This window comes from Mus caroli, chromosome 1 (assembly GCF_900094665.2).
Source record: "Mus caroli chromosome 1, CAROLI_EIJ_v1.1, whole genome shotgun sequence".
Lineage (NCBI taxonomy): Eukaryota > Metazoa > Chordata > Mammalia > Rodentia > Muridae > Mus > Mus caroli.
In genome coordinates, this window is record NC_034570.1 from 176,929,487 (window position 1) to 176,951,915 (window position 22,429).

General features: G+C 41.2%; 1 protein-coding gene across 1 annotated transcript in view; it reads right to left on the reverse strand.

Annotated features, from left to right (window-relative positions):
* The window catches only part of Spata17 (spermatogenesis associated 17), a 161,233-nt gene that overhangs the window by 31,535 nt on the left and 107,269 nt on the right, over nucleotides 1-22,429 (reverse strand). Inside the window, exon 9 of the mRNA XM_021158392.2 lies at nucleotides 15,309-15,444. Within this exon, the coding sequence (XP_021014051.1) occupies nucleotides 15,309-15,444 (136 nt within the window). The remainder of the gene's footprint in view (nucleotides 1-15,308; nucleotides 15,445-22,429) is intronic.

Below are 22,429 nucleotides of genomic sequence, written 5' to 3' on the forward strand. Positions count from 1 at the left end.
TAAGACTTAACCAGAGAACAAAGTCTCTGCTGGGCTTTTTTGAAACTTCTTTTGTCAATGCAATTAATCCAAGTCTCTTCACCTTAGCCTCAGACAAACTTTTCAGAAAAGGGCAAAAAGTAGCCACATTCTTCACCAAAATACCACAAAACCAGTCTTTATGCCACATTCTGAAATTCTTCTTCTTTGAAATCTCTTGGGCTAGGTCAACACAGTTCAAATGACTCCCAGCAACTAAGTCTTCCATATTCCTACTAGGATGACCCATTAAGCCCCATTTAAAGCATTCCATTGCTTTCCAAATACAAAGTCCCAAAACCCACATTCTGTCAAATAAAAGCATGGTCAGGCCTATCATAGCAATACCCCACTTCTGGTACCAACTTCTGTATTAGTTAGGGTTTTACTGCTGTGAACAGACACCATGAACAAGGCAAGTCTTATAAAAAACAACATTTAATTGGGGCTGGCTTACAGGTTCAGAGGTTCAGTCCATTATCATCAAGGTGGGAGCATGACAGCATCCAGGCAGGCATGACACAGGAGAAGCTGAGAGTTCTATGTCTTCATCCAAAGGCTGCTTGCGGAAGACTGACTTCCAGGCAACTAGGATGAGGATCTTATACCCACACCCACAGTGACACACCCATTCCAACTAGGTCACACCTATTCCAACAAGGCCACACCTTCAGATGGTGCCACTCCCTGGTCCAAGTATATACAAACCATCACAGTTGTCCTCTGAGGAAATATTTCACAGAGGTGATTCTTGTCACACACTCACATGACTTGATTTGCAGTCTGAGGCTGCTTGCACCCACTTGGAGATCTCTGTTTGGGAATAACTAGAATACAAGTCAAAAAAGCGGTGTGCATCTGAGTGGACAGAACTCCATTCCCACAACATCACAGGGGAGAGACTCCCTCGTTCCAGCCTTTCTACAGGCCCTACGGGCTGTGTGCCTCTCTCCAAAGTGATTAAGAGTCCTCTTGTTGCCTGACTCTAATCATAAGGGATGTCATGAAACTCCGTAGACAAGTAGAGTCCTGACAGCCTAGAAACATGCCTGCTGGGCTGTTTGCCAATGGAGGTCCCACCTCTCATCTGGATTGATATTTTTATTTGCACACTAGCATGAATTTTTGCACACTCGTTGGGATACCTAGCTTCGAAAACAACCTTTTGAGTGGCATTTTGTGAGATCCTAAAAAGTAGGATCTAAGTTTTAGATAAGGGTTCAACTTTAATCTAAGATTCAAAATAACTGGAAAGAAGCAGAAACCCATGGACAGAACACTGTCAGGAGCTCTGCTCCTACATGCTAATGGTTTATGCCTGCCTATAAAGGCAGGATTTAGGAGGCTGAGGCAGGAAGATCTTATACACAAGCCCAGCCTGGGGCTCCACTGAGAGCTCCTGTCACAAAGCAGTTCACTTATGGACCAAGTTACTTACATATTCTTTCTTCTTATATATTTCACTGCAGATACATTATAGATGGTACTGAGCTGTCAATAATCCACTTTTAAACCCCACTTACCTAGAGAATAAGATCAGGAGAGAATTGTGTCGAATGGCCAATTCCAGGGGAAGCATGTTAGGAAGTTCACATTTTAAAGAGTCCAAGTGGGATTTCTGTTCAGGTGACAAATCCCTGAGCATGCTTTTAAAGTCAATTTCTATGGCGTCAACTTCCATGTCCCTAAATGGCACAGAGATTCCTAACTCTCAGATATGACAAACCACACTGACAGCATGAATGCCAACATGCTCAGCCACAGTATCTACATGATAAAGTCTCCAAACAGCATGTCCTTGGAAAATCCAGCCTTTGTCCCTCCCAAAGCAAGTTACTTGGGCTCTGACTCCACAGACATTACTTACCTAGGTGGTTGCTTATTTGGGGTACTTTTCCCCCACTTTTTAAAAAGGTAAACTGAAATCAAATTCACGTGAAAGACAAGTGCATTGCTACCTTTATCCCAACCACCTCTCATCCAGCTAAAAAAGCAGCAGTACTTTCATGGACATTTGATTTTCTATAATGTCTTTGCAAAAATGTGAATTTATTTTCACCTTGCCAAAATGTAAACACTTCAGAATCATGTTGGTAAAAGCAAACAAACAAACAAATCCATGAATAAGCAAACGCCCATTGTTTTATCTGACCTCTGAGGTAGTGAGTTGTCAGCTGGATGCTTTCACATGTTTCTTCAGAAAAGAGTGGTGTGTAAATTAAACTGAAGACAGATGGCTATTCTACACTTATGCCAACTTCTTGCTCCCATAAGGGCAAGTTAGGAGGTACGCAAACAGGTTCCTTAGAAATAATGACAAATGATTAAGAAAGAGAGAAATAGTGCTTTGATTTGTATAAGTGGATGGCTGAGTCTGAATAGACAGACATGTCTTGAATACAAAGACTGGAGTCCAGAGGCACACATATTTGCAAGGGTTTCCTGGAGGAAAAACAACTTACAGAATGAACATATATACATATACATATATATACATAATAGATAAATGTAAAGAGGATTTATTAAAATGGATTGCTAGCAATCCATCTAGTTCAACAGTGACTGTCTACCAACAGAAGGTTCAAGAATCCAGTAGTTGTTCAGTCTACAAGGCTGAATATCTCAGACCATCTTCAGTCTATGCCAGGATCCTAGAGATCTAATAAAGCCAGTGAGAGCAGAGAAGACAGGCAAGGAGCAAAGCTTTCTTCATATCCAGGCTCCATGAGAAGACTCAGATTAAAGGTGTCTCTTTCCACCTCAAAAGATCTTCGTTAAAGTGGGTCTTCCTACTTCAAGTGACAATTAAGAAAAACTCCCTCCCAGGTGTCTAGGTAGCCTCTTTGGTTTTGGTCAATTCTAGATGTAGCCAATTTAACAACTAAGAGCAGCCATCACAACATGCAACACTTGTCATGGATTACCTGGCTTGGATCACTCTTACTGCCTCTAGTCTCATGTAGTAAATAACATTATACAGTAGCGCTTCACAATTAAATGGAAATTTGACTTGAGAACTTTTTCCAGCTGCTTCCTTTTGGTACCTTTCTGTATGAATCTAGGTTTGTTTTAGTTCTGGAAAATACTAAAGCTTACTAGGGCAAAGACAGATGAACTCTGTGTACACAGAGTAGATACTGTTCAGGTAATGTGTTCTGAAGGTATCTAAGTCTGTCTATAACATTTATATAACATTTAAAGGACAAAATCAGGTACATCGCCACCCCCTATGAGATCATAACACATGGTGATAATGATGAAATTCATTTCTAAAATACATTGGGAACATGGGCCAAATTGGAAAGTGTCTTTGCTCTGAAACGTAAGCCATAGTTACAGTGCAGAGACAGTGTGCTGATCCCCTTCAGCAGAGAGCGCTTTCTTGAAATTTATTTTATGTTAGCATGACATTAAGCACAGGACCCCAGAGTTGCCACTGAAGGCTGAAACACTGCTAAGCCAGAGCTTCATCCAATGTGGCAGCTACGCTCTACACGGGGGTTTACTTCATGGAATACCAAACGCTTCAAAGGTGAACCTGCAAATCTCCTGATCCGAGCAACTCCAGGCCCCCCTTCACTGTCAGCAGGTGTACGCACGTGGGCAGTGTGAGCAGCACAGGGAGTTTTATCAGTAATTTTAGGATATTACTAACCGTGTGCAGTCCCCAGTCATCTGTTGGGTAGACTATTAGAAATCTCACCACCCTTTAGGTTTGGCAGCAAGCACAAACATGACCATTTCTCTCATAAACCTTGTTTGTATTGGGCATAGAGATTTGAGACTTCCTCAATTATGCCATCAGAACTGGAAAGTCTATTAGAACTTGCAGATGAGATTGCTTCCTCCCTTTGCATATTATTTATGTTCATTAGATGTCAGAGCTAACATGACTGATGATCTCTGAATTCATTTAGCAAAACAATATCTATTATTTCAGAACCCTGACAGAGATCAGTAAACAAAGCTGCAGGTTCAGGCTGGCATAGTTTCAAATTTTATCTTCCCAACAATCATATGCTCAAGAAAATACACTTATACATTGTTTATAGGCTTTAGCAGCATGAACGAGTTTCTCTAGACGATGAGGACAACTAGAAGTGATTGTATGAAGGTACCACAGCCATCATGGAAAGATACAGAAAAGGGGGGCTGGAGAGCTGGCTCGGTGGCTCAGAGCACTTGCTGCTCTTGCAGAGGTCCTCTCTCTCTTCAGTTCAATCAAGTTCAAGTTCTAGCACCCATGCTGCAGCTCAGAACCACCTGTAACTCCAATGTCAGGATTCCAGTGTCTTCTAGCATCTATGAACACCAGCCACACAATGTGGTACACATACATACATGCCTACAAAACATCAATATGAATACGATAAAAATAAATCTTCAAGACAGTAAGAGAAGCTCTGCACCCTGCTCTCTGATGCTCGTTCTAGGCAGGGTGCAGGGCAGAAGTAGGGAAATGGAGACAGTGCCTGGATGGATGGACGGACAGCAGTGGGGCTCCACACGCTAGTGCCTTAAGAAGTGCCATCCCACATTCTCTTTTCAGGATCCATCTGTTCTTCAGAGCCTGCAATCATCGTCAAGGGACCACATTCTCTAGCTGAGGCATTACAGAAGATGCGTTTCGTTGAATAACCCAATTGTTGTGAGGTAGCCTTTTGCAAATAGCTCACTGAGTACATTTAATAAGCAACTAATGCCAACACTTGTAATGAACATTATAAAACTTAAAAAAAATAAAATTAAAAGGTAAATACAATTTTAAAACACAGACAGTTGGTTAAATAATGTGTATCTAGTATAGCATCATTGATTCATGGAGAAATACTTTCAATTTTAACAACAAAATGAAGGTATTTTACCTAATTGTTCTTCACAGCTGTGGGTCTCTTTTTCTACTTGCAGTAGCTTCTTTGTTCCTATCACTCCCGAGTGACTTCTGTCTGGGTTAGTCTCCACACCATCATTAAGTCAGGTCCTGCTAAGACACTAGAGACCTGCAGTTTGCTAAATCTGCAGGCATGTTCTGCACTCATCCAACGTGAGCCCATGGCCGTGTCTGACATGGCACATCACGCCTTACCTCTTACCCCAGTTTCTCTCCTTGGCTTCTTTAATAACAGCATTCGCTTGATTTTCCTCACATGCTAGCTCATCTCCTTTAATAAAGAGGCTTCCTACTCCAAGTGGCCACAAATATTGGCATTCCTTAAAATGTCTATTGTCCTTCTCTCTTTAATCTTTATCAGTACTCTAGTTTATTATTTTTATAAAGTAATTTACTCTGTTTTGAAATTAAGACTGTCTGTACAAGAAATAGACTCAATGTTCAGCCATCTCTCTGACAACTCCAATGGGTTGAGTCAAAGTTACATCACAGATGCTAACAGGACAGACGCTGACTGATGGTCTCCTCTCTCTGCTGCTCTCCAAGTGCGGCTCCCCCTTTTCTCCAATGACTACCATTGCCCATAACCTGGCTTCCTTTCATGGAAAATAACAGGAGATTAGCAAATTATAGCATAATAAATCTGAACTAAGTCTCATCCTATCTAGACTTCTCTTTCTTTCTTTCTTTCTTTCTTTCTTTCTTTCTTTCTTTCTTTCTTTCTTTCTCTCTTTCTCTCTTTCTCTCTTTCTCTCTTTCTCTCTTTCTTCTCTTTTCTTTTCTCTACTTTGTTTCTTTGTTCCTTTCTTTCTTTCTTTCTTTCTTTCTTTCTTTCTTTCTTTCTTTCTTTCTTCTTTCTTCCTTTCTTCTTTTTTTTCTTTTTTTCTTATTTTTTTTTTGTCATTGAAGACAGGGCTTCTCTGTGTAGCCCTGGCTTTCCTGGAACTCAGACTAGCCTTGAACTCACAGAGATCTGCCTGCCTCTGCCTCCTGAGTGTTGGGATTAAAGGCTTGCACCACCACAACCAGTGTCTAATTGCTCCATTCCCCTTTTATTTTGACTTCTATATAATTAATTATCAACACTTCTGAAAATATAAATCACATCTTTTCAATGTTGCTTAAAAACCTTGAAAGTCTCCCAGTATAAAGCCCAAAGTCTCTTATTTATACTAGAGTTCATCTATAGGTTTAACAAGGTTCCTGAATCCAATATATTCACTCTGTGTGTGTGTGTCGTGTGTGTGTGTGTGTGTGTGTGTGTTGTTCTCTCTCTCTTTCCCTCTCCCTGTGGGGTCTCTTACTGAACCTGGGGCTCCTCAATTGGGCTAGATGGACTATCAAGCAAGCCACAGAGTTCCTCTAGCCTCTGCCTCCCTGACACTAGGATTTGGGTATATACCATTGTACCTTGTTTCTACATAGGGGCTGGGAAGCTCAGGTCCTCTGTTTGCATGGCAAGCACTTTATCAATGAACCATCTCTCCAGCACCTGATACACACACATATACACACTCATCTCCAGCCCTAAGGGTCTCCTTTCAGTTCCTTGAAATGTAAAGGATTTATGTTCCCTGAGAGTTCAAAGTTCATGTTCTCTGTAATCCCAGAGCTCTTTAGAGACTTCTTATCTGATCACTTGCTAAACACACACATACACACATGGACAGATACACACACTAAACACACAACACACTAAACATACACACAGAGAGACAGACAGGCAGAGGGGGAAGGTATGGAGGGAGGGGAAGAGAGAAAAACCTTATTTTGATAACACTCCTTCATGTTTTAATGGCAGCACCATTCCCTTGGGCACACCCTCCTTTCCCCTGCCAACCACACTTCCTTACTATACAGTCTTGCAGATCTATGGCCTTCCCATAGAGTATTTTGAGCAATGATTAATGTCCATTATTCCCCGTAAACTACCTGCTCAGTGGGAGCAGAGGCCCTGTTTGCTTTTGCTCAAGGTTATATCCTTGATGCTTAGCCTGAGTCTGATCCATACACGGTGCTCAATAAAGATTTGTTCAGTCACTGTGAAAACTTTGCCATTAACATGCTTTTCAAGGATTTTTAGCTGGCCCTAAGGGAAAACTACCCCAATCCTAATATAAAGCCAAATGTCTCTGTGCATCAACCCCTCCACTCAGATAATCACAAGGAAGAGAAGAAGTAGACCCGCGCAGTCCCCTCACGTTAGGAGGATTGAGAAACACAGTTAATGTGACCCACAACTAAAGAGGGGGTCAATAAAGCACCCCACTGATGCAACCCTTGGTGTGCAAATCGGGAATGACTGCAAAAAAGCTATTGCAGGGGAGTGCTAGAGAGGATGCAGACAGGTCACCCCCAGAAAGAGCAGACAAAACCATGAAGATGCACAAAGCACAGGCCAGTGTCCTGGATGCTCAAGACAAGCAGGAAGAGACAAATAGACCGCCCTTCGGCCATCGAATAAAGAAGGAACTAAAGTGAGGGTAGGGTTTTATACAAGCGAAGCCAAAGATAGCAGCTCTTCCTTCTTGACAGCATCACCTCATGGACAGACAGTAAGCCTTGTCCTAGGACGCTTGAGCAGAGAATGTACCAGAACACCAAAACTCCCAATCTTATTAAAGCTCGTATCATGCTGAAAACATCATGAACCAACAGCACTGCAAAATAAATCAAATTGTGTCAACCAACAACTAGTAGCTGTTTTAACACACAATTCTTAGAAATCACATGCTTAGAGACAAAGGCTAAAAATGATCTAAAAAGAAAACACAGGAAGTTGCGTTTTTATTTTACCCAGAAAAGAAATTGAGGACAAAGATAGGTCTATAATCAGATAGGCAGGGTACAATATACATGGCCAAAATTAAATTTATTTCAGTGACAACTTAATAGGTCTTATTAAAGAAAGCAGAAAAAAAAAACAACCAAAAAGGGAAGATAAAGAAATAAATAGAAAGAGTCAGAGAGAAAACATTAAAATGGTTCAAATGGAAGACAGGGACTGGAGTGATGGCTCAGCTCTTAAGGGCACCTGGTGCTCTCGCAGAGGACCAGGAGTCAGTTTCTAGAACTCATGTTTGGCAACTCACAAACATCCATAATTCCAGCTTCAGGGAACCTGACTTCCTCTTCTGACCTCTCTAGCCTCCTCTCCTCTCTGCTCATATACACTGAATACACACCTACAAAACACAAATGTGTGCACACAAATGTGTGCACCTACACAAACACACACACACACAAATAAAAATAAATCTCTAAGAGAAATGAAAGATAAGCAAAAAACCCTAACAAATAGAACCAAAATCCCTGACATAGTAAAATACTACAGGCAGAAAACTGTTATTGAAGAAAAATACTTAGAAACAGTAAAATTTCTAAATCTCTTTATTGAAAAGTACTACAATATTTCTAGGAAAATAAATCCAAATGGTAAAGTGCCAGCTATAGCCTAGAAATGTTATCAATCAGGATATATTAGGAAGACCCTCAACTTCCTGGGTGACTGCATGCTAGGTTATGTGCACATAGGCTGGACAGCAACAGGACTACAAGAATGTAATGCTGTCTACTGATAAAAATAGTTAAATAATTCATATAGGGAGCACGTACGCACAAGCGTGTGTGTCGTGTGTGTGTGTGTGCGTGCGTACGTGTGCATGCTCACACATATACACCCACACCTGCTTCACATTGTCTTTACTTGTCTGTCTGTTGGTAAGTTGGCTCCACAGTCTATCTGCTGTGAACAGCAATGCAACAAACACAGGTTGCAAGCATTTCTGTGGTGTGCTGACCTAGTGTACTTCAAGAGTGGCACAGACACCTATGCTAGCTCGACGTTTAGGACGTTTGTTTTGTTTTTAAGAATCTTCATGCTGCTTTAGAGTCTCATGAAAACCTGGATCTCACACAGAGAGAAAAGCAATGCCACGCTTCCTAAGGCATCCATAGGCATGGGGCCACCCACTCTCCCTCGAGCTCTTTGCCTCTTTTCCAACATCACCACATGCACACAAAAGCCAGCTAGAGCTTTTAAAATGTGAAAGATTTAAGGTTAGGCATTCAGTCACAGAGCAGGGCAGAGGTAGATACTCCACGGTCCTTGTTAGATTATGAGTTTAACTCTTGTTATCTTAACTTAAATGCAGGAAAGACTGGACATGTCAATAGTTTGGAGACTTTAAACCTCCAAAGGGAATATTTCAGAGCTCAACAATCACACCAGGCTGAAACCTCAGATAGATAATTTTATGAGTAAAAGCTACAAACCTTCAAAGTGTCATGCAGACTCTGCCCTCTGCCCACCATGCGGCAGAAGAGCTGGGTGCGTGTGTCACATGGGGTAATTTAAATTCTACAGGTCTCAGGAACGAATGCTCAGCACCATCTCTCCAGAACCCTGTAGTTACTGATAATGGATGCAGACATTACTCAGTTTGGGACAATGGGTTCCATAGAAAGTGTCTTTTCAAATGGCTGACCACACTTCTTTGCAAAATTGCACTCCCAGTATGTGTGTTCATTGCTCAGACCAAGCCCATTAAAATGAGAAGCAAAGTGAATGTGTGGGCTAGTGACCACAAGCTAGTACAAGGGGGGTGAAGGTTTTCAGAAACCCTGGATATATCACAGCAATATGTGCTATTTTTATTTACATCCTAAAAAGTCAAATCATAAACTCTGAAATTTCATAAAGAGTGCCACAAACTGATCCAAAAGAAAACAGTTAATGAAAGGTAGAGCAAGCTCAGACCTAAGCATGCCTGCCTGATGTACATACACTGTACGTGGCTGATTATCATCTTTACACACTTAAATATTTGTCTCTGCTGCTCTATTTTATTAAATGCATAGCAGAGAAACAAATCTCCACAGAAATGCCAGGATTTATATAAAAAACATCACCATATATTTGTCCTGAAGCTTACGCAAGCTTGGGAAGATTTCACAAGGGCCAGGGTCCAACCTCTGAGCTGGAGATATGGAGAGGAAAGGGGGGGTGGACAGAGAGAAGGGAGGGAAGGAGTTAAAGAGATAAAGAGAGAGGAAACATTATATATAACCATCCACAAGATATTTTCCTTCAATTACACCTAATTATTTCACTGTTTCCATTTCCTAATGACACGAAACCGCACCAAACAAACAACTGTGAAGGGCCACTGTTCTGCAAGTGCTTAATCATCGATTGGCATGCACAGAAAGATCCTGAAATCCTACAAAGCTGGCCTGTAGAAAGGCCTATTTTATCCCAATCAGCACATGCAAGCACAGCCGTCCCAGCCGAGGCACATTGGACACACACACAGCTCGACTGTGACGACCCCCACACAGCACTTGCACATCAATTATGATCATCATAACCACGGTCGTTAGGCTGAATGTTCATTATCATCAGGATGCTGGTGACAGCAGATTCAGTCTCTGGGTGCAGTGGGCAAGCACTCACGGCCCCACCCAGGCTCCTACAGAAGGCGACGTGGCACATTAAATCCGTAATGTGTTCCCTATCCTGCCGCATTCCCAAAGCATGCACAGGGAAGGTCAGCTTTATGTTCTGTGCAATATGCTTAGTTCCCTAAGTTAATTCTTTGGAGTGCTGGATATTTCTGAGCTTTGTAAGGTACACAGTCATGTTCAGGGCCCACGCGCATGTACAGATCAAGCAGAGGGAGGTCTGCTGCCATAATTCAGCTGTAATCAGGCAGATGAGAAGGGAGGGAGCTGGCAACGCAAACCTTGACACACAGAAGCTTACTCCAATTCAGATAAAGACAGAGAAGGTCACCTCTTTTTCAATAAATATGAACATGAATATTTTGACAAACAAAAGATGTTTTCAGTGTGTGGAACTGTTGACTGTCAGACTCAGAGCTCCCCAAGCAGATGACATTAACAGCAACTGACCGGAAGTTCCTTAGTTCACATCCATTCTGAGGTCAGCACTATGGAGAACTATAATACCAAAGTATTTCCCTCAAATCCAAAGTCTGATCACTTAAAACACTGAGTTAAAACTGACTGGCTTAATTTGGTGCAGTTCACAAGTAGATTGAAGAAACATGGGTAACTTGCATGATTTATAAATTATTTCACATTTTCACTTTTTAAGGGACACTGTATGGTTGCAGGAATGGCTCAGTGGATAAAGCACTTGCCAAATAAGTGTGAGGACTTGAGTCTGACCTGGCAGACATGACAACCACATGTCATCCCATGCCAACAGACACTCCCTAGGAAGAGCTGGTTAGTTGGACTGGCCAGAATCAACAAGTTCCAGGTTCTGTAAGAGACTCAGCTTCAGAATACAGAGCAGACAGCAAAGGAAGAAAGACACCTAATACCAGCTTTGGATGCCCACACACATATAAAACTGCTTCCATATATGCAAGCATGTTGCATACAAAAACACATACAAAAGAAAAATATTTTTTATTACTGGCTCCTGGTTTTTAGGAAAAAATAGTATTGTGTTCTCTCATTCACTGAATTTGTGAGTTTTTGTATAAAGCTAATGGAGAATTTTTAAAAAGGAAGTAATACATTATTTGTTTGAATATGAAATGAATTTATATGAATAGGAAAGTACTAAATGTACATTTGATTTTCTGCAGCTGAAGTCCTATAACCCAGTTAGCTAACAAGTCCCTTGAGACCTGGGACTTGTGTTTGAAGAAGGCAGGAGAGGAAGTCACTTCTCAGTGGAGACTGTCATGATGATGGGGTGGGTACCTAACTAACACCAGCCTACTGGATTACTAAAGCCGCTTTTGTTTGCTTCTTCAATGCTTTAAATTGAATCCTAGGCTTCTCACATGCTAAGAAAGAGCCTCAACACAGTCACAGCCCAGCCTTTAATACACACTGAAATGCATATAAATATTCCCACCACCCTATAGATAACTATTTTGATATTTGTCCTTTTCTTCTTCTACATTTTGAACATAACAACTCTAGTCTCCCAAAATTATCTTTAACCTTCTCAGAATAAGCTGTGGTCTCCAACTCTCACGATTAAGAAGTCACATTTTCTAAAAAGAAATTAACTTCTGTGAGTTGGCATTCACATGGAATTTCTACATCCAGAAAGCTGATGCAGGGGGATCACTGCAAGTTGGAGCTCCAACTGATCTACATGGTGAGTTCCAGGCTAACCACACACACACTGCTTAAAAAGTATAGAGCCTACTCTTAAATTTATTCTTACCCACGTTATTTAATATCAAGTCAAGATATAAAAACTCCAAGATTTAACAATTTGTGAAACAACTAATTCATAGTACATAGGTTATGTTTGGCCTCTTAGAAGAATACTCTCTTTAGTTAATGCAGTCATTTGAAGAGTAGAGAGGGGACATAGGAAGGAATGAGGGACAGAGGAAGGGCGGAGCCCATTCGACTTTCTTACAGTCCGCACAGGGCTGGGAAGGCAGTGTCTTATTAACAGTTACTGAATCTCTATTTTTTCTTGACTTAATTCTCAGGAATAAAAGATTGTATCTAATGAAACTGCTAAAATAGTAAAATAAGTTATTCTCCCTTCTAGTGAGTATTGAAATGTTTTTCTGTTTCTATGAAGTTGCTTAACTGAGATAGACACACTAGTGCACTTTAGCAAGCCAGCTGCAAAGCTCTGAAGGGAAGCCTGGCTCTACTTTAGGAAATGAACACTGCATAAGGATCTTTCCCACTGTGATATAGATAAATGTGCTAAGAGTCACTTAGACTTTCAAGGAAGAATTGCTGGCTGGATTCAACCAAATGGTGCAAGGGCATCATTGTGAAAAGTTACGTTGACTAGAAAACACAATACACATCACATCTATAAACACAACAGGAAATAAAATAGTTAGAACTCCTACCTACTTTGTGTTCAGAAGGGTTTGCATATTGGTGAAAAATGACAAAAAAGATGGTTTACTGTGGGATTTTATAAAATGACACAATAAACCACAGCTCAGTCTACCATTCAGTTCCTAAAGCAAATGACTTACCTCACTGTAGAGAGAGACCTTAGACCCTGAATTACTAGTGTTGGAGAACCTTTAAACAGAATGTCTTAACAGTGACAGTTTAGAAGGTACCTCATGGATAGTGGGGAGGGCTCACCAAGCCTACGAGCTGATTTTCGTTCCTGGAACTCAGACCAGAGAGAGAGAGTGTGTCCTAAAATCTGTCCTGACATCCATGTGTGTGTCAAACATGTGCACAACCTCTCGTGACTCCCACACTAATAATAATGAGAAATCAGAACATTAAATAGGAACAGTACATTGTGGCATGCTCAAGTTATTTACTCCCTCTCCCTCAGAATTCCATATCCACACTGAAGATGAAGATGGAATGAGGTGAGGAAACGCGTCTTACAGGGAGATGATATAGCAGAGACAACAGTTTTTGAGAGATGGCAGGAGGATGGCTCAACTTGGATGTGATCAGCCCTTTAACTAGAGCTGGGGTTAGAGGAGCAAAGGCACTGCCCTTGATCCAAATGGGAAGAAAGCAGACAGGGTGGAGGCAGGCTGTGGGCTTCCTGTACTTTACAGGGCTGGGCAACTGGCTCTTCAAGAGAATGGAAGAATGACCCTGCAAGGCAACTCAGGAGCCACCATGGCTGCTGCTGTTCCCACAGACAGGAAAGAGCGGTTTCCTACAGTATCAGAAGGATAACATGACTGCTCCCAATGTCCAAGGGCCCATGCCACCCCTAGCAGAGAGCACAGAGCAGTCTTGCAGTGGAACTTTAATCCATTTCTGTCTCCAAGTCCTTGGGCCCACTATTCTATTCTCTCTGTGACGCCGGCTTTCTAAATCACATGAAGTCAGTCAAGCCCATCTTTTGTACCTACCTTTGTCGTTGGGCCTGATGCCGTCCAGGTCCATCCACATCAGGAACAGCAGTATCTCTGCTTTCTATGGCACAACGATATTGCACTCTGTGTGCACTCCACGTCCTTATGCATCTGTCCTGGCTAGTGTGAATGACGATGCAGTGAACTTAGTGCCCACTTACCTCCCTGACATACTGATTTTACTCCTTTTGAACTTAGGCTCAGACATTTGATTATTAGGCAAAACTGTAGCACAAAGATTGATTTACCCTACAGTCTCACAAACAGCACAAGGGTTTCATTTGCTAACAGCTTGGCCAACATTTTCCTTCTGTTTTTTTCTTTTTTTGGTAATTGTTATTCTATCAAGTATGGGATGATATATCATGGTTTGAATTTGCATTTCAGTGATAACTTTAGCGATGCTAAATATCTGTCCATAGACATGCTCGCACACTTTGGATGATGTTGGCCCTTATTACAATGTGTGGTTCCAGGTATCTTCCTCATCCCACCGCTGTCTCTCACTCTTCTGGTTAGTGGTGTTTCCCTCTCTGCTAATTAGTGATTCTTATATCCAAGCCTTTTAGCTTGACACAGTCTCATTCATTGCTTCTGCTACCAGTGCTTCTATGGGCATATCCAGAGAGCATGACTGAGCCTACTATCAAAGGTTCTTCTCTGTTTCCTCTAACCGTTTCAAGATTTATGTTAAAATCTTGAATGATTTTAAGTTGATGTCTTAACATGGTGAGAAGTGAAGATCCAGTTTCCCTTTCCTGTATCAGAATATCTGTCTTCCCAGCACTCTCCTCTGAGTCCACTGTCCTTGTGTATTTGGCACCGCTATTGAGGATCCACTAGGCATTCACATGTGGGCATACTTTCTCATCTTCTCTCCTATGCCACCAGTGAGTTTGTGCCTTTCAATGCCAAGACCATGCATCCTGTTTTGATTACTATGGCAATGCACTATCTTTTGAAGTTACGTGGCATGACACTTTCAACTTTGTTAATTTTGTTAACTTGATTTTCCAGGGTAAATTTGTTATGGCAGCAAGAACAAAGATACACCTTAAAACCTACATGTTCTGTACATGTTACAAATATGCACAGTGCACACGCATATGTGCCAAGTTACAGCTAATCACTCATTTCCTTCCCTGAACACCATAGGTACATATGCACAGAGATGGAGAGAGCAAGCAACATCTGGCCTCCATGGTCCATTGTCCATTCCACACTAGGACTTCACATTCAAACTCCAACCCAATCATCTGACAAAGTCAGTGATCCTCGTCATTGGTAATAGGATTTTACCACCATAAAACATACATTAAGAGCATAGTAATGCAAAGAACTAAAGCAAATCTCTCACGGACACAGGTCAAATATGTTTATAACTATGACGGTCACAGCTGTAACGAGAACAATCGAATCTGCTATTGTCAGTATCTATCTTCAGCCTTTTACAAGTGGTGCCATGTCCTAATGCTGTCATCTTTGTCTGCCTTAGCCATTTAAAGGAGCACCCTTTCTACTACGCCATGCTGTGGACCCACCTTGTCAGAGATCCACTTCTTAGAGTCTTGACTGCGAAAGTGCTTCTGTCCATAAGAGTCAGAATTATACGCACTTGACGAGTGTATCATTGGGATGTACTTCTCCTTTTTATGGTAGGAAGAAAATGGCAAAAACCTGAAAAGACAGTCAGGCAACATTCACAATTAGATTTCCAGAAACAGCTGGTTCAAAGAAAACAAGGCTTTGGGAGCAGAGCTCCTATGTTCCGCTTCAACCCTGCCACTGTGACGAGCGCTGGCTTCTGGGACTCTTCCCTTTCTACTTGTCTAGTGATGAACACATTCAAAGTTTCCTAGTAGGATTTTTGTAAGTTTTAAATATATAATGATACTGAGTATCCAATCAAAACTTTGAAGGTGCCAGGATTTTCAAAATTCATATCATAAACAAATTAACATTTAAAAATTGTATAAATCTCAAAAATACAAAAAGCAAAAGAAACACTACAGCAGCACGGGCAGTTCTTATTGGAATCAGTTTCTGAAATCAAAGCTCGGGTCACACCCCAAGTGAAGGCATATTTGGTCATGCATGAATGGCAGTGCTTTGGAATCAGACCACCCTTCTCTCCTCAGCCTTCCCCTGCTCCCTCCTCTGCCCTCCCCTGCTCCCTCCTCGGGCCTGCTTTGCTCCTGGAGTTCCTTATCTAGTCACTTGACCTCCATGAGTCATGACTTCCACACAGCTGCTATGGCTATGTGAGCAAACATTTAGCATGGAATTTGAAGAGGACACAGGCCGTGCACGTGGTGAACTGCACTGTCCCTATGTTAGGCTCTTGGTGCAACCTGGCAACCTGTTCTGCTGATCCTACTAATCCTCAGTGAAACTCAATGAATAAGAGTAAAAGAACAGAACTACTGTTTTAAGCATCCGTAAGGAAGAAGACAGAAGACAAGAACACACGCTGGAGACAGCAAGGGGTTCTTAGCAGGTAGGAAGAGGGTTGAGAACTTGTAACAAAGAGAAAACGTTTGAGAAAAACCAATGTTAATATACGTTGTCACAAGATGGTGATGCCCAAGAAAACTGAAGCACTCTGTCCTGCAGGACTCTGAGCAAGGCCAGGAACTGATGCTGTAGGTCACTGCAGAAGGTGAGATAGATGAAGAAAGCTGAAGCCAGATGATCAAAAGCATTCCCGGAAGTGAGGGTCTGGCCTTTGTGTTCCCTCTGTGCATCCCATGCATTCATTAAGAGAGAGACTCAGACACTCTGATATGAAGAATCCGACCCCCAGAACCCACACCCCAGGACTGACACAGTGCAGTGTGCATCAGACTGAGGGAGCACTGGATGGAGTGGGAGGGCACTGAATGGAGTGGTGCCCATGGAATGTAACCCACAGTGCACCCATTTACTTCTCCCTCTGCTCATCTGTAAATGGACTGTCAAGGGAACCTGCGCAAAACCACTGCAACTTCTCAAACACGTAGCAAACTTCCAGAGAAGTGTGCTCAAGGCTCAATCTTTGGAAATATTTTAATTAAAAGGTCATAGTGTGCTACAATGAAGTCTCCCCATCAAAAAGCCAATCACATTCAGTTTCTGTTATATTTGTTTTCCTAGCTGGAAGAATCTAGGAAAGAACCAAACCTCAGAGGAAACAGGTGCCATAGTGGATACTAAGCAGGATCCGAAGGCAGGCATGCGGTGCCCAGGGAATAGGAACTGGGAGCTTTTTACAAGTAAAGGGGATAGTTTTCAAAGAAGAAAAGCAAGTTACTAACTGAAGAAAATATTTTAAAATTTAGAATTTGGAAAAGTAAAGTTGAAGTTCAGGAAATGTGGTTTAAGTCATTACTATGTCCTGATATTGTCACATAGTACATTTAATTAAAACAGGATATTTTAAAATCTGAGTCTAAATTAAATTTTTATTTATCACTGTCTTCATATGTCTGCCTAAACACTAAATTTAGAAAAAAGTCCTACTTCATCCATTTCTCTTTATTTTTAGTTTCTCCCAATGAACTCCTTTATATTGTCCAATAATATTTAGCATGTTAATAACCCAAGTAGGAAGCTTTGGAGTTTACAAAGTTAGTTATGGAAGCACAAAGTATTTGCATCTATGCATGGAAAACAGCTTTCATGAAGACAAATTATAGTCTTTCTGATGCTGATGTGCACATGGTATGGACCTCACAGGCATGCAGGATGAATGTGGCCCCAATGTCCCTGAGCACTCATGGATGGGGTTATGAGCAGCTGCACTTCGTCTCTGTCTCTCCATGAATGGCGTTTCAATATACTTTCCTTTTGTGTCTGTGTGAAGTTTGCTTGTGTGCAAAATGAATGCATAGAGAAGGACCACAAATTAACCCTACTTTAATTTAGCCACAGTGATTCATTGAAGTTGCATGTATGTGTGCTCTTAAACTATGTGCACATATGCATATAAGTTGTATATTCAAAAATATCTACAAGTTGTATAATCTTTAAATAATTTTATCTTAAAATTAATGAAATTATTTAACCCTCAAACAAATGGTTATGAAGATTTAAAACTTGCAAAGCAGCTGATAGCGAAATTTTGGTTAGTATAAATTTATTTTACACTTTCTTCTTCTACAAGCTGGATATATCCTTGGTTGTGCTTCATGATTTCAGTGGGTGCTGCTCATCTCCTGGACTTCACATCTCAGAAGATGTTGGCTAGCCTATGGTTTCTATAATCTTGCAAAAAATCTTATAATCCATAAAAGATGCAGATTTGGAGAAATAAATAGGTTTTTATTACACTTTTAAACTTATTTCCTGTATGCACATGGTATGTGTGGGCCATGGAGATGAGGAATTCAGAGGACAACCTCAGAGTCTTCTTGGCTTCCACGGTGTGAGGCCTTTGTAGTTATGTTCTAGACTCAGTCTACAAAAGACCCTCAGGTTGTAAAGCTTGGTGGCAAGCGCCAACTGCTAAGCTCTCACACTGGCCCAGAGCTAAGAAAAACGTCTTCAAAGCAATGTGAGTTATAGGGACATATGCTGGTGACTCATCACTTGATGAGACAGTTCTAGGCTTGCCAGAAGTCTTAGGGGATGGACCTCACAGGCATGTAGGATGAGCAGTAGTTGAAAATGGTTTCAGAGAAAATGATCTATTGTAATGGAGTATGAATGTTAATACACTTAATGCAATTTTCTAAATAATACCAACAAATTACCCTTCTTTCTGCCTTACAACTCTGTTTAATTTCCTGTCTTTTCATATAATCTTATTACTGTCATTCACATTTCTAGATTTCTCACCAGCCCACTTATTTTTACTGACAGGTAATTCAAATCTTCAAATCAAAAAGCTCAATCTCCTATTGATTCAAGCCTCAAATCTTCAACCTTGCTTAGACTTTGTACACTGAGCTCCATCTGTGCGGTTTTCTCCGTGCCCTACCTGCCTTTCTAGCCAGTCAGGCTTCCTTTGCCCTCCTGGCTCCCTGCCTCTGCACATGCTCCTCCTCCTGAAGTGTTGATCTGCTGCTTGTCCTCAGAACCCAGTTTAATGCCCCCCTCTCCCAGACAGCTGGATTCACTCACTCCAGCCTCTCTCGTTTCTTCATTGCCTAAGTGTTATTCATTCAACTGATACTAAAGGGGGTTTTCTGTACAACTAACACTTTGAAAAGCACAGAGACACCGTGGAAGGTATGGCATACTTGGAAAGAGTTCTCCTTATAGGAGGAGACAGAGAACAGGGCTGGGGAAGCACACAAAACATAACATGTGATGTCTGTGGTGGACAAAGCACAGAGACAACAAATGACCAGAGGAAGGCTGCGTTTGTTCATGCAAGTGTGCACGTTGGTGCTCTTTACTCAAGGGAGCTGGGCACTGAGGGCAGTTTATGCTTTTGCCTGCCAGAGTGGATCAAAGAAAGATGAACTTGTGGAAGTCAGGGTTACAATTTGTGTGTGTCATGGTCTGCCAATAGCTTAAATTAGCCAGATCTGTGGCTTAAAATCAACATTTTTCAAACTCATAGCCTATGCGCGGACCTTTTTTTGTGATTGAGACTCTGTTTCTAACACTGTAAGCCCTAAAGCAGCATACACTTCACTATCCCTGATTAAGAACCACTGCCCTAACACTAAAGCAAATTCCAGAGACCTGGATTCAATCTTCTCTGTATAGTTTGTCCTCCGGGGAGGGCAGATTCTCATCACCACAGTGTTAGCCATCGACTCTATGTGGATGATCTCTTCATCTTTCCCTGAAGAAATGTGTCTTTCTTTAACACAAGAACAGTGTTTTCCAAAGTGCACTGGGGATACTGAGCGGTCCACAGTAGGAAACTCAAATAGCAAGCAGTGTGCTGCCTAACAAAGCCTTCTTATCAACCAGCGGCCTATCTTGTTTATCTGTTTGTGCTTCCTATTATTTTAAGTTAAGCCCATCACCACTTAATTAGTCATCTGAGTAGAAGCCATCAAGTCTTTTGATGGCTTTTGTTCTCCTCAATCAGAATCCTGGATCATGGCCTAACTCATAAGGAGTGTATCTGCCTCACATGACACATGCTCCTCCAACCCATACTTGATTCATGTGTTGATGAAATGTGTCCATTGATTTAATATGTCTGTGTCCTAAGCACATTATTTGAGTGAGCCAGTTTGATAATTCAAATTAAGCAAAACAAATCCTCTACCACAAATATGACTGGAAAACCATTAGCTGTGTCTTCTGCAGTCAAACTTCTTTGGATTTTGAGGGCTTTAAAGATAGGGCAGAACTATGTTGTCATTTGTTGAAAACAATTTTGTTTTTTCCAAAGAACAAGTCAACAAGTGAGCATAGCTCTCACCTCATGCCAGCAGAATAAAAGGGTCTTTTGTAGACTGAACCTAGAATGTAACTACAAAGGCTTATTATCTATATGTCCAGTGCTATGAAGTACCAGAATGTCATTAGAAAAGTTAGGCTAGAAAAGTGAAGGCAGTACTTGGCAAATTTCTATTGGAAATTAGCTGGAAGAGGCCTAGGTTTCCCTGTCACAGAGGGCTGAGCCTCTGCTGCTCTCTGAAGCACCCACTGCATAATGGGATGGTATAGAGACCATTCTCCCCTCAGGCCTGTTTGGGACAGCTTGTGCTAATGTGGTCAGCTAAGCTTGCTTTTAACTTTAAAGGGCTCTGATGATTAATGAATGGTGCATGTTGTGCTAATAATTAAAATAATGGAGAGTTACAAATAAAAGTTAAATTGGAAAGGAAACATACAAATATATGATAATCCCTATTATCATAATATATAATAACAGTTCAGAAAGGTAGAAATTATAAAGGTGCAAGGTGTTTCTTGTTTTTTGTTTTTGTTTTTGTTTTGTTTTTAACTCACACAAGTAAGTTATGCAATGCATTGTTTCTTTCCTCTTCCATATTCTTTAATGATACATCCCAGCATAGATAGCATATTTTAATGTCTTTTTAAAGTGCTGCTATTTTAATCTAGTTTTTAACCCTTCCTATACCACTTTGTCCACACAGTGCCTATGAAGAGATGCTGGTCTTTAGAAACATGAGAGAATGTCTAGAAGCAAGCATCACAACATTCACCAGGAGCCCCGTCTAAGCCAAGCTGCAAGCTTGCAGGATGTGCAAACAGATACAAGTCACAGGTTTTGCATGGTCTTTCCCATATGTTTCACAGGCATGCTGGGGAAGCTCAGGAGTCAGACTGGTGGTTTACTTTGCTAGAAAATATTTATAGGACAGTTCCCATTTCACCTACCTCTATGAATAATTATTGAAAACTAACAAGGTAAATTTTCCCAATTCCTCCTCTGACCCAGGTTAGTATCTAGAATATATAAACAACTAGAAACAGCTACTGCATCGGTGGTGTACACACTGTCTCTTCAGTTGCCAGCCTTCCCTTTAAGAGCTGAACCATCTCTCTTGGCCAGAATGCAGAGTCTAAAATAAATGAAATGCATTCATTTAAACCATGGCTTGTCTACAACGTGCCTAAATGATGACAGTCTCTTCCGAGGAAAAGCCTGCTTGCTACCACAGGCTTCAATCCTCCATCCTCTTACCCCAAAGCTATGAAACAGTCTTGTCCTTATCACCAAAGGATCTCTCAAGTTTAGTTCAGGCTTAGAGTTAATCTCAACACCTAATCTGGACCTTCCCTTGATTTGAACAACTTTACGGAAAGATTTTATATATTTTGATACTATTACAAATTACTGTATATTTGGTGACTTAAATGAGATGAAGGTAAGAAGTCTGCAGCGAGTGTTACTGAACTGAAATGGAGGCCTGGAAAGCTGCCTTCCCTGTGGAGGCTCCAAGGAGAATCTTGGTTTGGGTCTGAAATATCTCTAACAGGCTCATGTGCTTGACGGTTGACTCTTGGTATAACTCTAATCAAGGATGTGAAAGACTTGTATAATAGAAATACTAAGATGCACAAGACAGAAATTGAAGATGACAACAGAGCATGGATGATCTCCCGTGCTCATGGATTGGGAGTACTAGGATTATGAAGTGACCATCTTACCAAAAGGCATCTGCAATCAATGGAATCCCCATCAAAATTTGAACACAACTTTTCATAGAGTTCTCAAAACAAGAAATGGAAATGATGAGAATCACTTGAGAAATTGTTCAACACCCTTAGTCATCAGGGAAATACAAATAAAAATACTTTGAGATTTAGTTTTGCCCAGCCAGAGTAGTCTGGATCAATAAAATAAGTGACAGCACAAGCAGGCAAAGATGTGGGGATGCTGGTGGGAGTAGAAACTTCTGTAACCACTATGGAATTCAGTGTGGCAGTTCTTCAGAAAGTTAGGAACACCTACCTCAAGACCCAGCTATACCACTATTGTACATATGCCCAAAGAACACCCATGTTCATTGCTCTCCCTATTCACAATAGCTAGTAATTGGAAACAACATAAATGTCCATCAGCTAATGAATGGATAATGAAAATGTGGTACTTTTATACAGTGGAAGCTCGTGTCTCTAGCTGCATATGTAGCAGAAGATGGCCTAGTTGGCCATCATTGGGAAGAGAGGCCCCTTTGTCTTACAAACTTTATATGCCCCAGAACAGGGGCATACCAGGGCCAAGAAGTAAGGGGAGTGGGGGCAG